At 32.9% G+C, this 17399-nt stretch overlaps 1 protein-coding gene across 3 annotated transcripts in view; it reads left to right on the top strand.

The window, feature by feature from the left end:
- Nucleotides 1-15116, top strand: part of LOC105672118 (ATP-binding cassette sub-family G member 4) — a 29070-nt gene extending 13954 nt beyond the window's left edge. For all 3 annotated transcript variants that reach the window (XM_012366833.2, XM_012366832.2, XM_012366831.2), the window contains 10 exons: nt 5346-5463; nt 8252-8441; nt 8855-9000; nt 10469-10707; nt 11059-11358; nt 11623-11786; nt 11889-12057; nt 12169-12269; nt 12341-12682; nt 12765-15116. In XM_012366833.2, coding sequence (XP_012222256.2) covers nt 5346-5463; nt 8252-8441; nt 8855-9000; nt 10469-10707; nt 11059-11358; nt 11623-11786; nt 11889-12057; nt 12169-12269; nt 12341-12682; nt 12765-12923 — 1928 coding nt within the window. In that variant the 3' untranslated portion in view covers nt 12924-15116. The remainder of the gene's footprint in view (nt 1-5345; nt 5464-8251; nt 8442-8854; nt 9001-10468; nt 10708-11058; nt 11359-11622; nt 11787-11888; nt 12058-12168; nt 12270-12340; nt 12683-12764) is intronic.
- Nucleotides 15117-17399: the final 2283 nt, after the last annotated feature.

Below are 17399 nucleotides of genomic sequence, written 5' to 3'. Positions count from 1 at the left end.
CATTTGATTTCGGTATTTAAGAGTGATCCAAGTTGTTTTATGTCCTTTGTACGCACACGCACGCACACCAACAACAAAATTTCCGAAGTATCTTACATAATTTTTTTTTTGCACAGCCTTCGCGTGCAAAAAACCAGCTTTTAACTGACGGAAACGTGGGTCGATGCCACGCGAGATAGACAGTCGTAAACTTGTTTCCGATGACATTGACCACCGAGTGAAAGTACCAATTGTATCGGAGAAATACATTATCCGCTTGAGATACTACAGTGGCTCCGCACAGCTCGACACAACGTGCTCTTCGTGAATATACATTCCCGCGCGTTTATCAAAATATAATATGAACTATACGCGCGCGAGAGATAGCGCGCTGCTCAATGCTGCTGGAATACAGAGAATGGACAACTCGCCTATTTCTCGTATATAAACGTTTCTCAGACTTTCTGACGCGCAAATATTGCTATAAATAATCGAGATAAAAACTAGTAATCGCACCTGTTGCATCTAGCGTCACAGCATTGCTATACACTAGATCGATAAGTTAATAATAGTATAAGGAAGTCATATTGCGCACCATCCAATCGATTTTATATTTATAATTTCCTTACTATTGCGGTTAGACTATTTGTGTTATGACATTTCACACTCCGTGATGACTGTATAGCTTATGATATACGCGTACAGACTGCATCGTATGTTTCGATTGTTTCTAAGCTATTTCTAAACATGACGCATTTTCATTTTATTTCCTTTTATAGTTCGCAAGGGAATACTTTCGCAATAAATCGATTATTGCAGATGATATTTCAAATCTCAATGAAGTAAGAAAACTAATTGGATCATAGTCTGCCATTATCGAAACTCCACAGCAATTTGTGTAATTTCGTGACATTGTCGTTATTGCCTTTACGTTCTTACTTCGTGATTCACTTTATTTTTTATTTGTAAGCAGCGTGAGCAGCACATATATTCCTTCGAGTATTCGTTCAAGAATTTGAATTACGGTTGTTCTTGGAGTGTAAAGGTTCTTGGCATTAGTGACCGCAATTTTGCAGTATGGATTGTGACATAATCTTTCAAACGAGATATTCTACGTTGATTATGTCAACGATATAAACCTTGAACTCAAGAAAAGAGAAAGATGTAAATTTTATTGAATGCAAGCATAGACTAGAGTACACACTCACAATCTTTTTCAAATATTTAAGAGATTTCTAAAATAAAGTAGCAGATTACACTTCTCTCTTGCTAAATCCACACTTGAATCAACGTGTAAATATATATATATATATATATATATATATATATATATATATATATATATATATATATAGTAATCTTTGTTTTTTCTTATCGCGCACGAAGTGTACCATTTACAACAGCTGGCTACGATAAAATTCCGGTTTCGCCTACGAATCCACTTTAAATACTGATTTGAGTTATCATTAGTTTCGAGTATGAGCCAACAACGAATAAATTATATTAAATCTTTTTAACAAATCTTAGAATGTTATATAAAATAACTTGCGAGGATATTTTAATGTTGATAAAATATATATAAAATACGTTCGTGCGATACTTTGAATATAGCATCGGTATCGTATTACTTTTAGAGAGTTGGAAGTCAACTTTGATTGATCTTAATGTATAGTATCGTAATCCAGGATACAGCACTATCCTGAAATATGTTACTATTTTGCAGATGTCTCGTAATAATCTCGTCTTCTCGCCAATGATAATTACGCAAGAATTTTTTTTCTATTTCGTTAATGATAGACATCACTTTTGATATTTTTCAGTAATTTACGATCGCCCGGATGCTTTCACAATTGATATTTAATATTCGATTCGTTTAAGAATGCATAACACGTTGCAAAAAGCCCGTACTGTTCGCTTGAGGGACTTAGAAAACGCAGATTAATATTGTCCAGCCGAGCATAATTGAATAATGCTTCAATATATTAGGTAATTCTTATCACGTGATACGTTATAGGTTTACATTGATGGATGCGCAAGAATGCTCAAGCTTTAACAACCGAGTTATCAGAGAAAATCCTTATCAAAAATCATATAAAGACTGCCGTCGATAACAAAATGATATATTTTTCAAGCATCGACAAATTTGGCTCGATTTATCTTCAAAAATAAAAGGAATATAAGAGGAATGTAATCTCTGGCAAACAATGTGTTTAATTGAATCACGCTTGTTTGTGAGCACATCACTTGACCGAACTCTACAAATTTTGGTGAAAAAAAATACAGTGATGTGCCACACTGCTAAATACCAGTGTAGATAATAGAAAACTCAAGTTACATTTCGAATCACACTTCTCAATTTCGTGTTCTGTCATGTGAAAGGAATGGAACTATCTCGATTGTGTTTTTTATTAGTTTAAAGAACGAAATGTGTTATCTAATTAGGGTATGACCTACATTACGCTCGCGTGACCAAATGCTATACTGTGCGCAAGAAACAACAAAGTTGCGCTTCATCCAACAGTAATTTTATATTTTATTGTCGGTATTTTTTGTTGCTTCTCTTTATTTTCTTTGTTATTTGCAATCAGTTGTCACTTTTTCCATTATTGAAATTTCAATGAAAATTTCACTGTTCTATCAACGTGATATCCACGTGTTAAACTGCGATACATAAATTATCAAGCACAAGATATCGCTCTTGTTAAATATCCTTGCTCGCAATTCATTTCTCTTGTAATCTTTAAAAATGTTTATCAATAACGGAAAAATTCTAACCACCACAAGCATATCGCTGAATATGTATCTTTCCTTGATTTACCTCGCTACGTTTTATTTTCGCTTTTAGGAAATTCAAGTTGTCATGTTATATTAATGTTTATGTGTTTCGATACGGATTTCAGATAAAGATAACAATTTTATGAAATTTTACTTTAGAATTTCGTAAGATTTCGTAAGATTGTAACTCTCGAAAACCAACGGAGGTGCTGTAAAAAACAATTTCGCGTGTCGGAGATTTCTCCAAATGTCGTAAATTTTATGTCAAAATTATTGTAAGTGAACGAAGCACTTCAAATATATGATTACTACAGCAAATAGTACCATGTTGGGCTAACATTCGAGAGATTATGCTGCAACACCTCGATACGGTGTGGAGCAATGTTGCGCTAGTCTATTCCGACGATTGCAAAATGAAATGAAGAAAGTGCGATATGGCCTCATAAAAACAAGACTTAGACGAGTAGTTAGATTTTGAGGCCTCTCCGTGTGATTCTCTCTCTTACTCGGTCTGTCTCTTTCCCTTTCTCTTTCTCTCCGTCTCGCGCTCTTGCTTCCTTTATTTACACGTGCACAGAGGCACATTCGTATACACTAACACAAATGAATCGTGCATTTAGCATGAGCAACCGTAATTTAACCGCCGTAAGCCACTATGTATGCCATAGCGAAATTTTTGCAATTCATAGTTTGCGCAATTCGCAGCCTCTTCTAGGCTCGAAATTAACAATCTTGATTCGCCTCTCTCTTTCTACACGCGTAAATCCGAGTTAAAGGATCGTTCACGTGTGGTCTGTAATATTACATTCTGCGTACGTTGGTCAATCAATAGCACACAATGCAATTAACGACACGATTGTTATAAGCGTGGATATTTATATTGTTTCTTTCGATCATCATCAAGAAGTAATAGTCATCGAAACATTATGTGACAGAACTGCGCAATAGAGAACCGAGCTAAATTGAAACATTTTAATAATAAAGTAATAAAAAAATGATTGTTTTACTTTAATTAAATTATTTCTAATTATCTTTACGTTTAATATGTCGTATGCTATTCATATATTTTTTTGTCGTATAGTAAAAAAATCGATTATATAAAAGATATCCGCATTTATGAATAATAAACGAAATGACGATATCGATACTTTAAGCTTTCTCATTAATTTAGTACATTAATAATTATCGCTGTTTTATTAGTCAATTTATGTCTTAAAAGTTGCATGTGCATTCTATGCGTATGTGTTTATATAAAATGGATCGAAACCGGTTTACCTTGAGTTGAAAATCGAAGTTTTATTGTATCATTTTATGCATCTTCACGTGCGGTTCACAAATATTTGTACACCTAGCGGACAGGTGGTCAGGCTTTCTTATGACTGACGAACGTGACAACAATGATATTTATCTTCGTCAAAGAATGCTGAATTGCCACTTTACGTGCGTATGTAACGCTACAGTCTTATAACAAAACAACACTAATGTAGAACGTATATACGTGAATAAAAATAAATACTATTATTTTTTTATGTTTTATTAAAAATATACTAATAATAAATTGCTTGTGACGCTTTAAAATTAAAAAAAAGTATTTTTGTATTTGACACGATGCAAAATATTTATTCGCAAGTACCTCAATGCGTGAAATTTTTTTTCCATGTAATGTACTGAAATTTAAATCTAAAGCATTTATAAAAACACATGAAAAATTTTGTATATTCTAATGTTGCTAAATAATTAAAATTCTGTATATTTAATCAAGTAGGTCACATATATATTTTTAGTAGTAATAACACGTAAAATAAAATAGGATAAGAAAATAAGGATAAGATATGTCTCTAATTTTCTAATCTATTGAAATATAAAATACATAGAAACTACATCTGATGAATTTATCGAACATTTAAATCTTCTGCAATTAATATGAATAAAAATTATATAAGTGGATGCAGTCCACTTTTATTTAATTATTATTCAGAACACTCTTGATCTTTTCTTTTAATTACATTACTTAACGACTGAGGTTCAGTTAATAAATGAAATGACGTCATAATTTAGCTTTTCACATTGCAACCAGACTCATTAATTGAATCGCTCTTCCGGCCTCTGCGCATGAATCACAGATTCACTGTACGAAACGCAATATAGCGTGCTTATTAGTCCTGAACTTTGTCCTGTTTTCTTTGGCTGCTATCTCGAGTTATGCATTCGTAATGCCCATCACAAAAAAACAGAGATACTTATACATCATTAGCAACATTGATATTAGCAATTATAACTTAATAATGCACGATACATCTCTGATTTTTGTATCTTTGAAAATCATAGGAAAAAATGTTGCTTTAACGAATTCTGACTAATCGGTAAATGTTGATCGAGAATATCATCAACATACTATTAGCTTGCCATTGTAAATGTAAATTAAATGATTTTTACAAGATAAGATTATTTAACCTAAGTTTCAATAATCTCACATCAGTTGTCAGAATGTTATAATAAATATACATAAAAGAAACATTTATGTTCAGCCCCTACATAGATTTCAAGTTCTATTTTCTATTGTCTTTCAAGTTATATTATTCTATTTTCAGATGTAAAAACAATTCTGAAATCCGTCAGTGGCAGGCTGCGGTCCAGCGAGCTGACGGCTATTATGGGCCCTTCTGGCGCGGGAAAGTCGACGCTCTTAAATATTCTCACCGGATACAAGTGAGTCAACGTATACGTGCAACTTTCACAATGTAGTCTTTTACCATACGTTGCTGATTAAAGAAAAAATTTAATGTTAAACGTTAAAGTAGTATTCCAGGAGGAATGTTTGTGCTTTTCACGCGCGTTTAACGTTTTGATGAAATGTAAATTGCGCAAATTAAACGAGAATGAAACTTGCATACTTTGTCATTTAATATCGTAATATTAGCTTACGCTACAACTGTTTTGCTACACGTGTACTGCTTTGCACTGCTATATTTACACATGTACATTTACAGATAAGTTGATAGTAGTAGCCGGTAAAAGTCCATTTGTTTATTTTCCATCTCTGATTGGTTATAGTTGATAATATTTCATGACTCATTCACAAATATTCCTATGTACAATATCATTCTAATTACTTCTCCATATTGCCATTAAATCTGTTTTGTTAAAAAGAAAATTACAATAAAAAGAAATATTTTATTTAAATTATTTACTCAAATAATTTTGCACGTTGTAATTTAATTACGCTGTTTACCTTCTTATTTGTCTTTAATTGTATTATTTATCGATCTTGAAATCTCTAAAAAGTTATTTTGCGAGACAAATATTTACGCGGTCAAAATTCAAATAATCTTTTCATGCAATCTCACAAAATAAAACTGTTCACGCATCTTTTCCCAACAATATTTTCGCAGAAAAACATTTCATCAAACCTCGCTTTTTACGGAGCCTCACGTCGGAAATTAGTCGAAACGTCAAGTATTAGATGTAATTTTCGTCTGTCACCTATTCATCAATAAATAAACGTGACATACGCATTGGAAAAGGCACAGGCGATCAGAGAATAGAATGCAAAATATTCGTACCTACGTTTTCTCTTTTTCTTTATGAAAATTGGCACTTCAACTTTAAAATTTGCAATAGACATCCGCACATTTATACTCGCATCACTCGCAAGCGTATGCATATGTCACCATAAACCTGCTGCTGTGGAAAGATTTTATCGTAATCTCTCGGTGTAACCTCGAGTGTACTTTCAGTTTTTATACAAGCGACTCGTTTCGCTTTCTTTATTATACTATGATCTTACTTTCTTCGAAATATAGTCTCACTTTCTTCGAAATATAGTCTCACTTTCTTCGAAATATAATCTCACTTTCTTCGCGTCTCGTTACGAAATTCCTCCTGACAAGAACATTCTAATAATATTACGAAGGTTACACAAATAATAAATCGAATGTTGTATCCCCGTGATAGAAATATTCATGTATGTTACACATTAAATTGTCATACTTTCGCTCCTGTAAAACTTCAGTCACATAATATATAAAAATCACTGTAAGAATATTTAAAACTATTTTAAAACTAGCTACGACAGAACAGATTTGATGTAGGCTTTCTATTTCAACCTTGTACTTCAGTTGGTAAATCAGAGTAAAACGTTTTGCTTTGCGAAACGCTGTATAAGTCTTTCAAGGATCTTGAAAGAATGTAGATCTTAAAAGATATTTGCTACAGATTAAATCCGATTGTAACAAAAACTGGAACAGGGTTATTTTATTTCTTTTAAAAAAATGTAATTTTCCTCGTTAATCGTAAATAATATATACTGCGCGTATAATTATTTTTACAAACTAACAAATTTCCGACTTGCTTGACGAAGAAATAGTTAGCTGTGTTTTGAAATGCGTCTCTACGAGTGTTTCAATAAAATATTGTTTAATCAGCAGTTTGCTATACCCTCTATGTGTTAAAATTTTATTTTTATTTGCATATGAATCGAAGAGGTTACTTCTGATGTCAAGGCCCGTTCTTGTTTCCGCTCTACTTTTTACATAGAGTATAAGGCTAAATTGTGCAAGAAAAACCAGTATTTTCATTATGTTACCTTTGCCTTTATAATATACATACAAAGGTATGATTGACACTTTACTGAGAAACTTTCAGATCGCAAACTGATTTTAAACATTAGTTGTTTTGTATTAACACAGTCAACAGCAACGCTAAAAATAATCAAAATAAATTCAATAGCTCATAAATGAAATATTCACAGAATGCACATATTTTGTATATAATTTAATTATTTAAAAAACGATATAATATGCATAACTGTACACAACCGTCATAAATAAATCAATTAGATAGTAGAAATGTTTTTCGAATACTTTTAATTTATCAATTTCGACTATCAATTATATCTCAAAATTATTCTTTTTTTTCACGTTTCTTCGTAATATATTTGCAATGACACGATTTAAAACGCAATCCGTTTGAGAATGATGCGATTTCTGGTATGCCGTGTAACAGATATTTCACTTCTTGCGCGGTTTTTTTCCACATCGCATTTTCCAAACCGGTTTCATAGTCAAACTGGTATTTGCAGGTGCAGTATCAAGTTTCGCACATCCATGATCGAGAATGCTTACAACACGTAGAGCGATTTGACATTGAATACATCTTTCTGTACAGCGAAAAAAAATTTATAAATTATTAAACAAATTATTATTGTATTTTTAAGCAGGAAATATGTTGACGGAGCATTTACGATTAGTTTTTTTGGCTAATTTTTTAGCAAGGATTTTATGTTTTATACTAATAAAACATCTTTAAGCTCCTAATAAGACAACCTAGATATTTCTCAAAAATTATTAATTTCCTCTTCTAGCGTAAATTGTTTTTATAAGAAAATATTCAACTTTAAAATTGAATATTAAAAGCAAAAATGTACTACTGCGAGCAAGCGTATAATCATAAGAGATTATATTACCGAGTTGAAACTAATAACAATTTTTTACATCAGAACGTCAGGTACGGAGGGCAGCATTACGATAAATGGTACCGAGAGAGACCTCAGTGCCTTTAGGAAGATATCATGCTACATCATGCAAGATAATCAGCTTCACGCGAATCTAACGGTAGCAGAAGCTATGAAAGTTGCAGCAAATCTTAAGCTTAGCTCACAAATTAACAAAACGGAGAAGGATGAAGTGGTAAGCTAAAATTCTTGTATCTCATTAAATAAGCGAAAAACAAATTTTATAATATGAGTATTACAGTTGGATCTGTAATTGTTTTTCTTTCGTATTCGTGCTATGTATTATTATCTATTACTAGCTAGTTGTGGGACTCATCGTTATATTTCTACTATTGTCACTGTGACAAAAATTATTAGTTATTTTAAAATCCATTTCATTATATTCAATATTGGTTTGCATTGACACATTATGTTTAATTATGCGAAAACAAAATTAATTATTAAACCGGTTTTTTATCATACATCCTTATATGTACATCATTATATGTACATTGCGTACTATTTTTATTCTCAATCGAGGTCAATTTATATGTGCAATTTAACATGCTATTTGTACAAACTATCGATTCCATTAACATTCTTTTGCAGATTCAGGAAATTCTTGAAACTCTTGGCTTGTCGGAACATCGTCACACCATGACCTCAAACTTGAGTGGTGGTCAGAAAAAAAGACTTTCCATCGCCTTGGAGTTGGTGAATAATCCCCCCATAATGTTTTTCGACGAGCCAACTAGGTGAGTTTTATATCTCATGCATTATTATTGCATTTGCTATTATAGGATTCAATTATATGATTAATTGAAGGCAAATTAACGTATGAACATTGTATCGAGGTGTCAGCATAAATAATGCTAAATAATCGATCATTGTCACGAATTGCACCATTTCTTATGGTATATTTTAATTTTCGAAAAATAACTTTTATAAATACCATTTACTGTGTTGGCGGAAATGAAAAAATAAAAGAAGTGGAAACGCGTCATTACGATCATCGATATTTTAAATATTTTTTCTTTGAAAAGATCTCCGATTAATCACTTCAGAGAAAACTTATCATCTCTTTCGACTTTCTCTACATGAGATTTACGAGAGAAATCCGACCTTAGGTAATTTCCTTGATCTTCGAATCTTGGCACGGTCAATGTCAGCGGAACGCATTTATCGTTTCTGACATTTTGCTGGTTTCAATCAACGTCATGCATCTCCCACCGAGTTTCACCTTGCAACTTTCAAACATCTACCTCGTTCCGTATTTACGGTTTTAGGAAGTAACTCGTGCACGACGATAATACGAAAACCTTCACATCCTTTACGCAAAATTAACTAAGTAATTCAATGTTTAATTTAACTTGCTAGTTTTTATATTTATCGGAATGATATCGCGAGACATGTTTCACAGATCGCGCGCTGATGGTCTAATATTAAAATTGAATCTCTCAAGAGATTAGGTGTACGAATATTGAACATACATCCGAAATATCTCATTGTCAGTCAAGAGAAGATGCAGAAGCGCAATAACGGGAGAAAATTAAGAAATAATACCCGGTTTTTGGAACGTTTTTTTTTTCCTACAACAATTTTCACTGAAACCGTTAAAATTTTTGCAACAATTCGCTCTACGGATTATCGAAAACGATCGCGATCTTGATAATGATCTCATCTGGCTGTAATAATGATACAAAAAACTTTCATGCCATTCAAAGTTCAAAATCCATTTATTAGCATGCATCTCCTCAAGACATTTTTTTTTTTCCTCGTGCACACATTCTGCAAGATTCATTAACGTCAGTTTTTTTTATGATGATAAAATATCTTTATAACGTGAAAGATCGGCACCTCTTTTAACAACCGGTTTATACTTGAACTTGAACCTGAAAAAAAATTACAGCCACTTGTACTTAATACTCGGAAATGTTCGAGAATGGCTCGGTAGAAAATTCTTTGTTAACACGATAAACTTTTATGACTATTTTCTACAGATACTTAGATACTTAGATTTATCCAATCTAAATATTTTTATGTGTTCCCAAAAATGTGTACTTATTTTTGCTATATTCCGTTTATTTCCCGATAACAAATATAACGTTTTGCCTTTTTTTTTAATGGCACCACAAGTACATACAAAAAAATGAAAAAAAGATGCCAAGGAATTTAAGCATGGTGGTGCAGCGATACTAATTGTTTTTATGCAATTATTTATAGCGGCCTGGACTCCTCGTCTTGCTTCCAATGTATATCGTTGTTGAAAACTCTAGCTCGAGGCGGTAGAACGATAATCTGCACCATTCATCAGCCCAGCGCGAGACTTTTCGAAATGTTTGATGCTCTCTATACATTAGCCGAAGGTCAATGCATTTATCAAGGTTCTACATCACAACTAGTGCCCTTCTTAGCAACAATTGGCCTTAATTGTCCGAGTTATCACAACCCGGCGTCGTTCAGTAAGTTAAATATAAATAATCTTTTACTGCCAGCAGTTTACGATACAATTGTTATCTTGAAGCTCAGTACGATACAAAAACATTTATTAAACTTTTCCGGTCTGCATTCTTTTCTATGAAGATATAAAAACTCTTTTGCTACATGCTGATGCAAATGTTCGCGTAGTTTTTAGCAAAGGTACAATGTCAGTTTAGAATTAGTAATTTTTTAAATAAAATTCCAGAGAGAGTCGAAAAGAATTAATAAATATCAAATCTACAAAGTTTAGCTTCATTCATAACAAATTTGAGAATATTTCTTGTGATTTCTATTACAAATAATTGTAGTATAATTTCCAATCTATTTTTCAGTCATCGAGGTGTCATGCGGCGAATACGGTGATAATATTAAGAACTTGGTAAACGCAATAAACAACGGCAAGTACGATATACGCGATGGACAACCGTTTCCCGAGACGAAGGAAGGAATGAACAATTGCACCGCCTCGACGGGAATTTTGAAGAATGGCGACACCGCCATGGAGAAAGCAAAAATCAAAGATAAGAATGACGTCAGTAATTTGGAGGAAAAATTCCCGGAAGACAAATCGAACGACATTACTAATGGAAAACTCATCTCCGACTACGCTACGAATGATATTGCTAAGCAAGGTATAACGCTTTTTGTATGTCTTCTAATACAACGGCAACATGATATAATAGTGACTTGCAAGATGACTCGCTCTAACGTAATTTCCTGCAGTTACATATGATGTTACACACGCGCGCGCGCACACACAGTTATAAAATCCATGAAGCTATCGTTCATTTAAATTTCAAACAGCTCTTTCATCTAACCATTATATTTTTCAATTTAATTATTTGCAAATTTATGCGTGAAAATAATGAAAGTAATAAAAACAATGAATATTTCAGCGATAGATGTGGCAATATCTGTGGACATCGATAAAAAAGACAATACTAATGTTGCCCTACTCGATGAATCGATTATAGTGACGCCGGAGAGATATCCTACATCCGAATTTTCGCAGTTTTATATTATACTGAAGCGTGCTTTGCTCTTCAGTCGTAGAGATTGGGTGCGTATTTGGAAGAATAAACGCGACATATTTATTCCAATTCCAAATAATGCAGTTTTCAATTTCCAGACCTTCTAATTTCCAATTCTTTAATATTTTTAGACACTAATGTATCTCCGGCTCTTCGCTCACCTTCTTGTAGCGTTCTTAATCAGTGCGCTGTACTACGATATCGGAAACGACGGCGCTAAAGTACTTAGCAATCTGGGATTCCTGTTTTTCAACATGCTGTTTCTTATGTACACTTCCATGACAATCACTATTCTATCCTGTAAGTTTGTCGAATTTACACACACACACACATCAATCAATTCCTTACAATTGTGGAACAAATTATTCTCGCGGATATCTTTTCTATATCGTATGTTTTCTTATTTTTTAGTCCCGCTGGAATTGCCTGTACTTTTAAAAGAAAATTTCAATAGATGGTACTCTCTCAAATCGTATTACTTAGCAATTACAATTTCGGATCTGCCATTCCAGGTAAGCTTTCTCAACTAGTGATATAAATGAAAATGATATAACAAATGACTATTTTTACTTTGATTTTTCAGTGTATATTTTGTGTGATGTACGTCACTATCGTGTACTTCCTGACAAGCCAGCCGCCGGACATGATGCGGTACGGCATGTTCTTGAGCACCTGTCTGCTAATTTCCTTCGTGGCGCAATCAGTGGGTCTCGTAGTCGGCGCTGCAATGAATGTTCAGAACGGTGTGTTCTTGGCGCCGGTAATGTCAGTCCCATTCCTTCTATTCTCAGGATTTTTCGTCAGTTTCGATGCGATCCCGGTCTACCTACGATGGATCACGTATCTCAGCTACATCAGATACGGTTTCGAAGGAACCGCTTTGACCATTTACAGCTTCGGTCGAGAGAAATTAAAGTGTTTCCAGGTAGGATTAGCATTCAGCATTCAATTCGTCGCAGACGTCAATTACGAAAGGTGACGCTGATTATATTCTCGCATATTTTCAGGTATATTGCCACTTCAAAAATCCGGAAACGACATTGGAGGAATTGGACATGCTCGACGCCGATTTCACCCTCGATATTCTTGCTCTTCTTTTGATATTCGTCGTGCTGCGAATCGCCGCGTATCTCTTCCTTTGTTGGAAGATCAAGAACGCCCGGTAGACCGCTAAGTATAATTCTTGATAATGAGATCAGATGGTTGCGAATAGACGGAATGTGTTAACACATGTTACGGTCTACCGTATAAAAACCGTGTAACAACAGTTAATAGAAACATTTGCATAACCAATAATCTCATATGATATTTGAAAACGATGATACGAAGATTTGTGTTCGACTTATTGCTATAACAACGAAATGAGAAAACTTGTGCGAACGGTGGATTTTCGTGGCATTTCTCGGTGAGAATTCTCGCGACGACAACTATTTCTCCGTTGAAGGAGCACTAGTATACGTCTCAAAAGTACCGTGAAGTATAATTTACTTTTTTATAATGCTTTAGGATTGCTGAATTGAATTGTTATAGGAACAGTACTAATATAACTTATTTTTTATTTTTAGTTTAACATACAAAATGACGGCTAGTAGTTACGATTGTAACATAGTTTTCAAGAGTACTATTCTATATAGCATATCTACGTATGTGTATATATATATATATATATATATATATATATATATATATCTTCCTTTTTTATTGTGTCAGTAACATTTTCGTTAGAACGCGATCAACTACTCGCGTCAGTCTTACAGAGATCTTTCATGCGTAAATCATTACGCGACGTGACGTTATACGCGATTTGACAGAAAAGCGAAGCACGGAAACTATTAGAAAAACGATCGTTGTCAATTACCCCCGATTATATCTATCTTTCGTGAATGAATATGAGGCCTTAATTAAAATAACGTGTTTCGCACAAATTGACCACTATATTCTATCTACTAATGGCTGTGAGCTTGATAATGCAAAAAAAGAGTCAGAGAAATCAAATACACATACAGGTGCTCTTAAAATAAACTTTAAACAAAGTGATGTTTGAAGTAATTTATAAGCGCACGAGTTTATCTTGCCACGTTAATTTTGTACGTTGAAAACCAAATGCCATTGTTTTATAAAAGCAGAGCAGACTTTTGATAGATGTCGAAAGGAGTGTTTATGCGCTTCTGAGAGCTTATAATTTTTACAAATGTAATGAATAAATTTTTTCCACGTTATCTTCTATTTGTATCAAAATATATAATGTATATAAAAAATATTAGTATGTATATAATATTTAGAAATTGATAAGGAAATTGAATTTACAATTAGTAAACGAATAGTACATGAAACAAAATGGACATTTTTGACAGCCATGTATTTTTCAAAACCATAAATTTTTGAAAACAAATTATTCAAGTGTTTCGTTACTATTGTCTATTATATAATACGGGAAAAAAGAATTTTTTTATCGCAGCGAAATTGTTGTTACTATTGTACATTAGTTGTGATAACGACAAAACTTTGCCGCCATAACTGATTTTTCAAATGACTCGGTATATCAGCAAAATCTAGAATAGATAAATTGTGCTGAATACACTTGTTCGTAAAAACACATTACTTCACTGCTACAACAAAATAATTTATTGCGAACAAATGTATTTTATTTGATATTGCAGCAAAAAAATTGTCACTGCTAATACAAATTTTAATGGTAGAGTAAAAATCAATTTGTTATAATAACGATATAACTTGCAAATTTGATGCAATTTTTAATAAAATTAGCATCCATAACAAATCATTTTTGTTATTCATATAACATGTTTATAATATGTTTTGCAACGACAGCGTAAAATTTGTTGCGTTGCAAATTCTTTTTCTCCGAGTGCAAAATTTATAATGCATTATTGCAAATAAATTCTCTTTCTCTCTTTCTCTAGTGTTAGATCGCTAAGTATCAGAAAGGAACTGTTAAGAACTTTTAAGAATACGAGCAAGAGGAACACAATACTTTAAAGCGATTCTCTATACATATAAATTTTTTGTTCTCATTACTCATCAGAGAGATGAAGATTTCGCCATCAATTATATCGAGTCGTATTTAAATAATTTTTATAAAAATTGGTAGTTAAATTATAGATCATACCAATAAAATTATGGTGCTCAAACGAATGAAATAATTGTTATAATACGATATATATCCGCCTAAATGAAATAAACGATAAATAATCAATTGAAAGGAGAATCGCTTTATATATATAACGAATATACTTTTATAAAATAAAGTGCATCGAGGTGCACGTATCTGTACTGGCATAATTGTTATAATATAATTTGTACCGCATATATATAATACGAATAAAATATACCTTTCGTAATATGTGCGTTTTATTGAAAACATTTTTTGCCACATAGGCTACCGATGATCCATGTTGAACCATTCACTGTTGAATAACTAAGTAAATCAATTTATTAATCAACATTGCGGAATACATCCACCCTAACTCTACACTCTTATCCCAACTTCGCTGAACTGAAATGTGAAATTCCGTAAAGGTAACTCTTTTTAAATAATTAACAATATAATAAAGAATTTTCGAGTCCAAGCACGATGTTTATTGCTGATTATTTAACGCACAATACATTCTTCGTAAATGAAACAATGATAACAATGTTATATATATAATTAAGATATTTTGATTAACGTATTTTGTAAAATCAAGCACGATGTTTGATGATTATTTAACGCACAATACATTCTTAACATTGTTAACATTGCTATCATTATATTTACGAAGAATGTATTGTGCGTTAAATAATCAGCAAACATCGTGCTTGGTTTTACACAAAATACGTTAATCAAAATACTTTAATTATATATATAACATTGTTATCATTGTTTCATTTACGAAGAATGTATTGTGCGTTAAATAATCAGCAATAATGTGCAATCAGCAAATGTGTGTTAAATAATCAACAATAAATATCGTACTTGAGCTCGAAAATCCTCTATTATATTGTTAATTGTTTACGAGTCTATATACAGGGTGTTTCATAATGTCCGTGCCAACGCTCGTGTGCGAATAGAGTGCGGTAAACTGAATAGAAAAGTCCTTTACCGTTTTGCAATTTTTGCAATAGTAATTGAAATATTAATTAAAAGGGATTGACGAATAATCGCGCGTTGATCGCGGCTAGATCGTAGGTTGTACGCTCTAGGCGTGACAGCAATGAGAATCGCATGGCAACGAAAAATAACAACGCATGGCAAGAGCAAGAGTAATACATGTTGTTATTTTTCGTTGCCGTGTGATCCTCGTTGCTGTCACGCCTAGAGTGTACAGCCTATGGTCTAGCCGCGTGCAACGCGCAATTATTCGTCAATCCTTTTTAATTAATATCTCAATTATTATTGCAAAAATTGCAAAATGATACAGGACTTTTCTATTCAGTTTACCGCATTCTACCCGCACACGAGCGCTGGCACGGACATTATGAAACACCCTGTATATATTTTTTAAAATAATTTCAACATACTACGATACATACTGCATACTACTACAGACTACGATACTTTTAATAACAATTCAATTTAACAGAGATTATTTTCATACAATAATATATACATATAAAATGTAAATATTATTTTACATATAATTTTTTAGCTTTATTGGTTTTTACAAAATGTGTTATTCAAAACATCTTAATTACATATATATATGTTGTAACATTGGTTACTGATTATATGCATATGAGTAGGCTGCATATGAAAAAATGATTAAATATGCCACGTGGAACAATTGAGCCGACTGTCGGCGGAGAGAGAAGACGGTCTGCTCTTTTCTATTAGCCGACTGATCGAACGCACACGGATGTGGTCTCCGTTGCATGTGTGTGGAGCGTAGAATATGCATGCTAGTGATATTGCACTGATCGCTTGTCGCGAACCGAAAGAGAATCACATGTCATGTGTGTTGTCCTTCTACGAATGTATGTATATACAGTCAAGTTCGAAACTTTTGATTGTGTTTAGCGGAGTAGTATGTATGTATGTACAATCGATATAATACGAATCGAACGTATAAAACGTATAAACTTTATGGTCTGTTTATAAAGTACAGAACGCAGTTACTACTACTTCACTTTGTAAAGATTTAGAGAAATAAAGAATGGAATTTTTTAAAAGTGTTTATAAAAGGGTCAAAATAAATTTCAATATTTCTTTTTCGAAGGAAGAATGGTTGAAAATTAAACCACAAAAAAAGATGTAAGAAAAGGTCTTTTTCAATTCTCGACTTCAACCAGGATGGACTGATGCAAAAAATATAGAATGAATCTTGGCACAAAGAAGATCGGCGTATGTGCTTCGAGTCACCTAAAAGTAACTAGGACTAAAGTTACTAGATAATTTACAAGTTATTAACAAATAAAGGCTTAGTTTACACCGATTGTTTAGTACGCGTACCAAGTACCAAGTACCAAATCAGCTTTTTTGATTGGTGTAGATTTTACACTAAACGATTTATACCTATCGGAGAAGCAGATTTAGTACTTGGTACGCGTACTAAACAATCGATGTAAACTAAGCCAATATATTGGGCAATTTACAATTCGATAAAATCAGAATAATATACGAACCTAGCAAACGACTAGCAAACCTC

This window comes from Linepithema humile, chromosome 4, assembly GCF_040581485.1.
Source record: "Linepithema humile isolate Giens D197 chromosome 4, Lhum_UNIL_v1.0, whole genome shotgun sequence".
Classification (NCBI taxonomy): Eukaryota; Metazoa; Arthropoda; class Insecta; order Hymenoptera; family Formicidae; genus Linepithema; species Linepithema humile.
The sequence above is the reverse complement of the archived record's forward strand: the minus strand, read 5'-3'. Positions and strand labels throughout refer to the sequence as shown.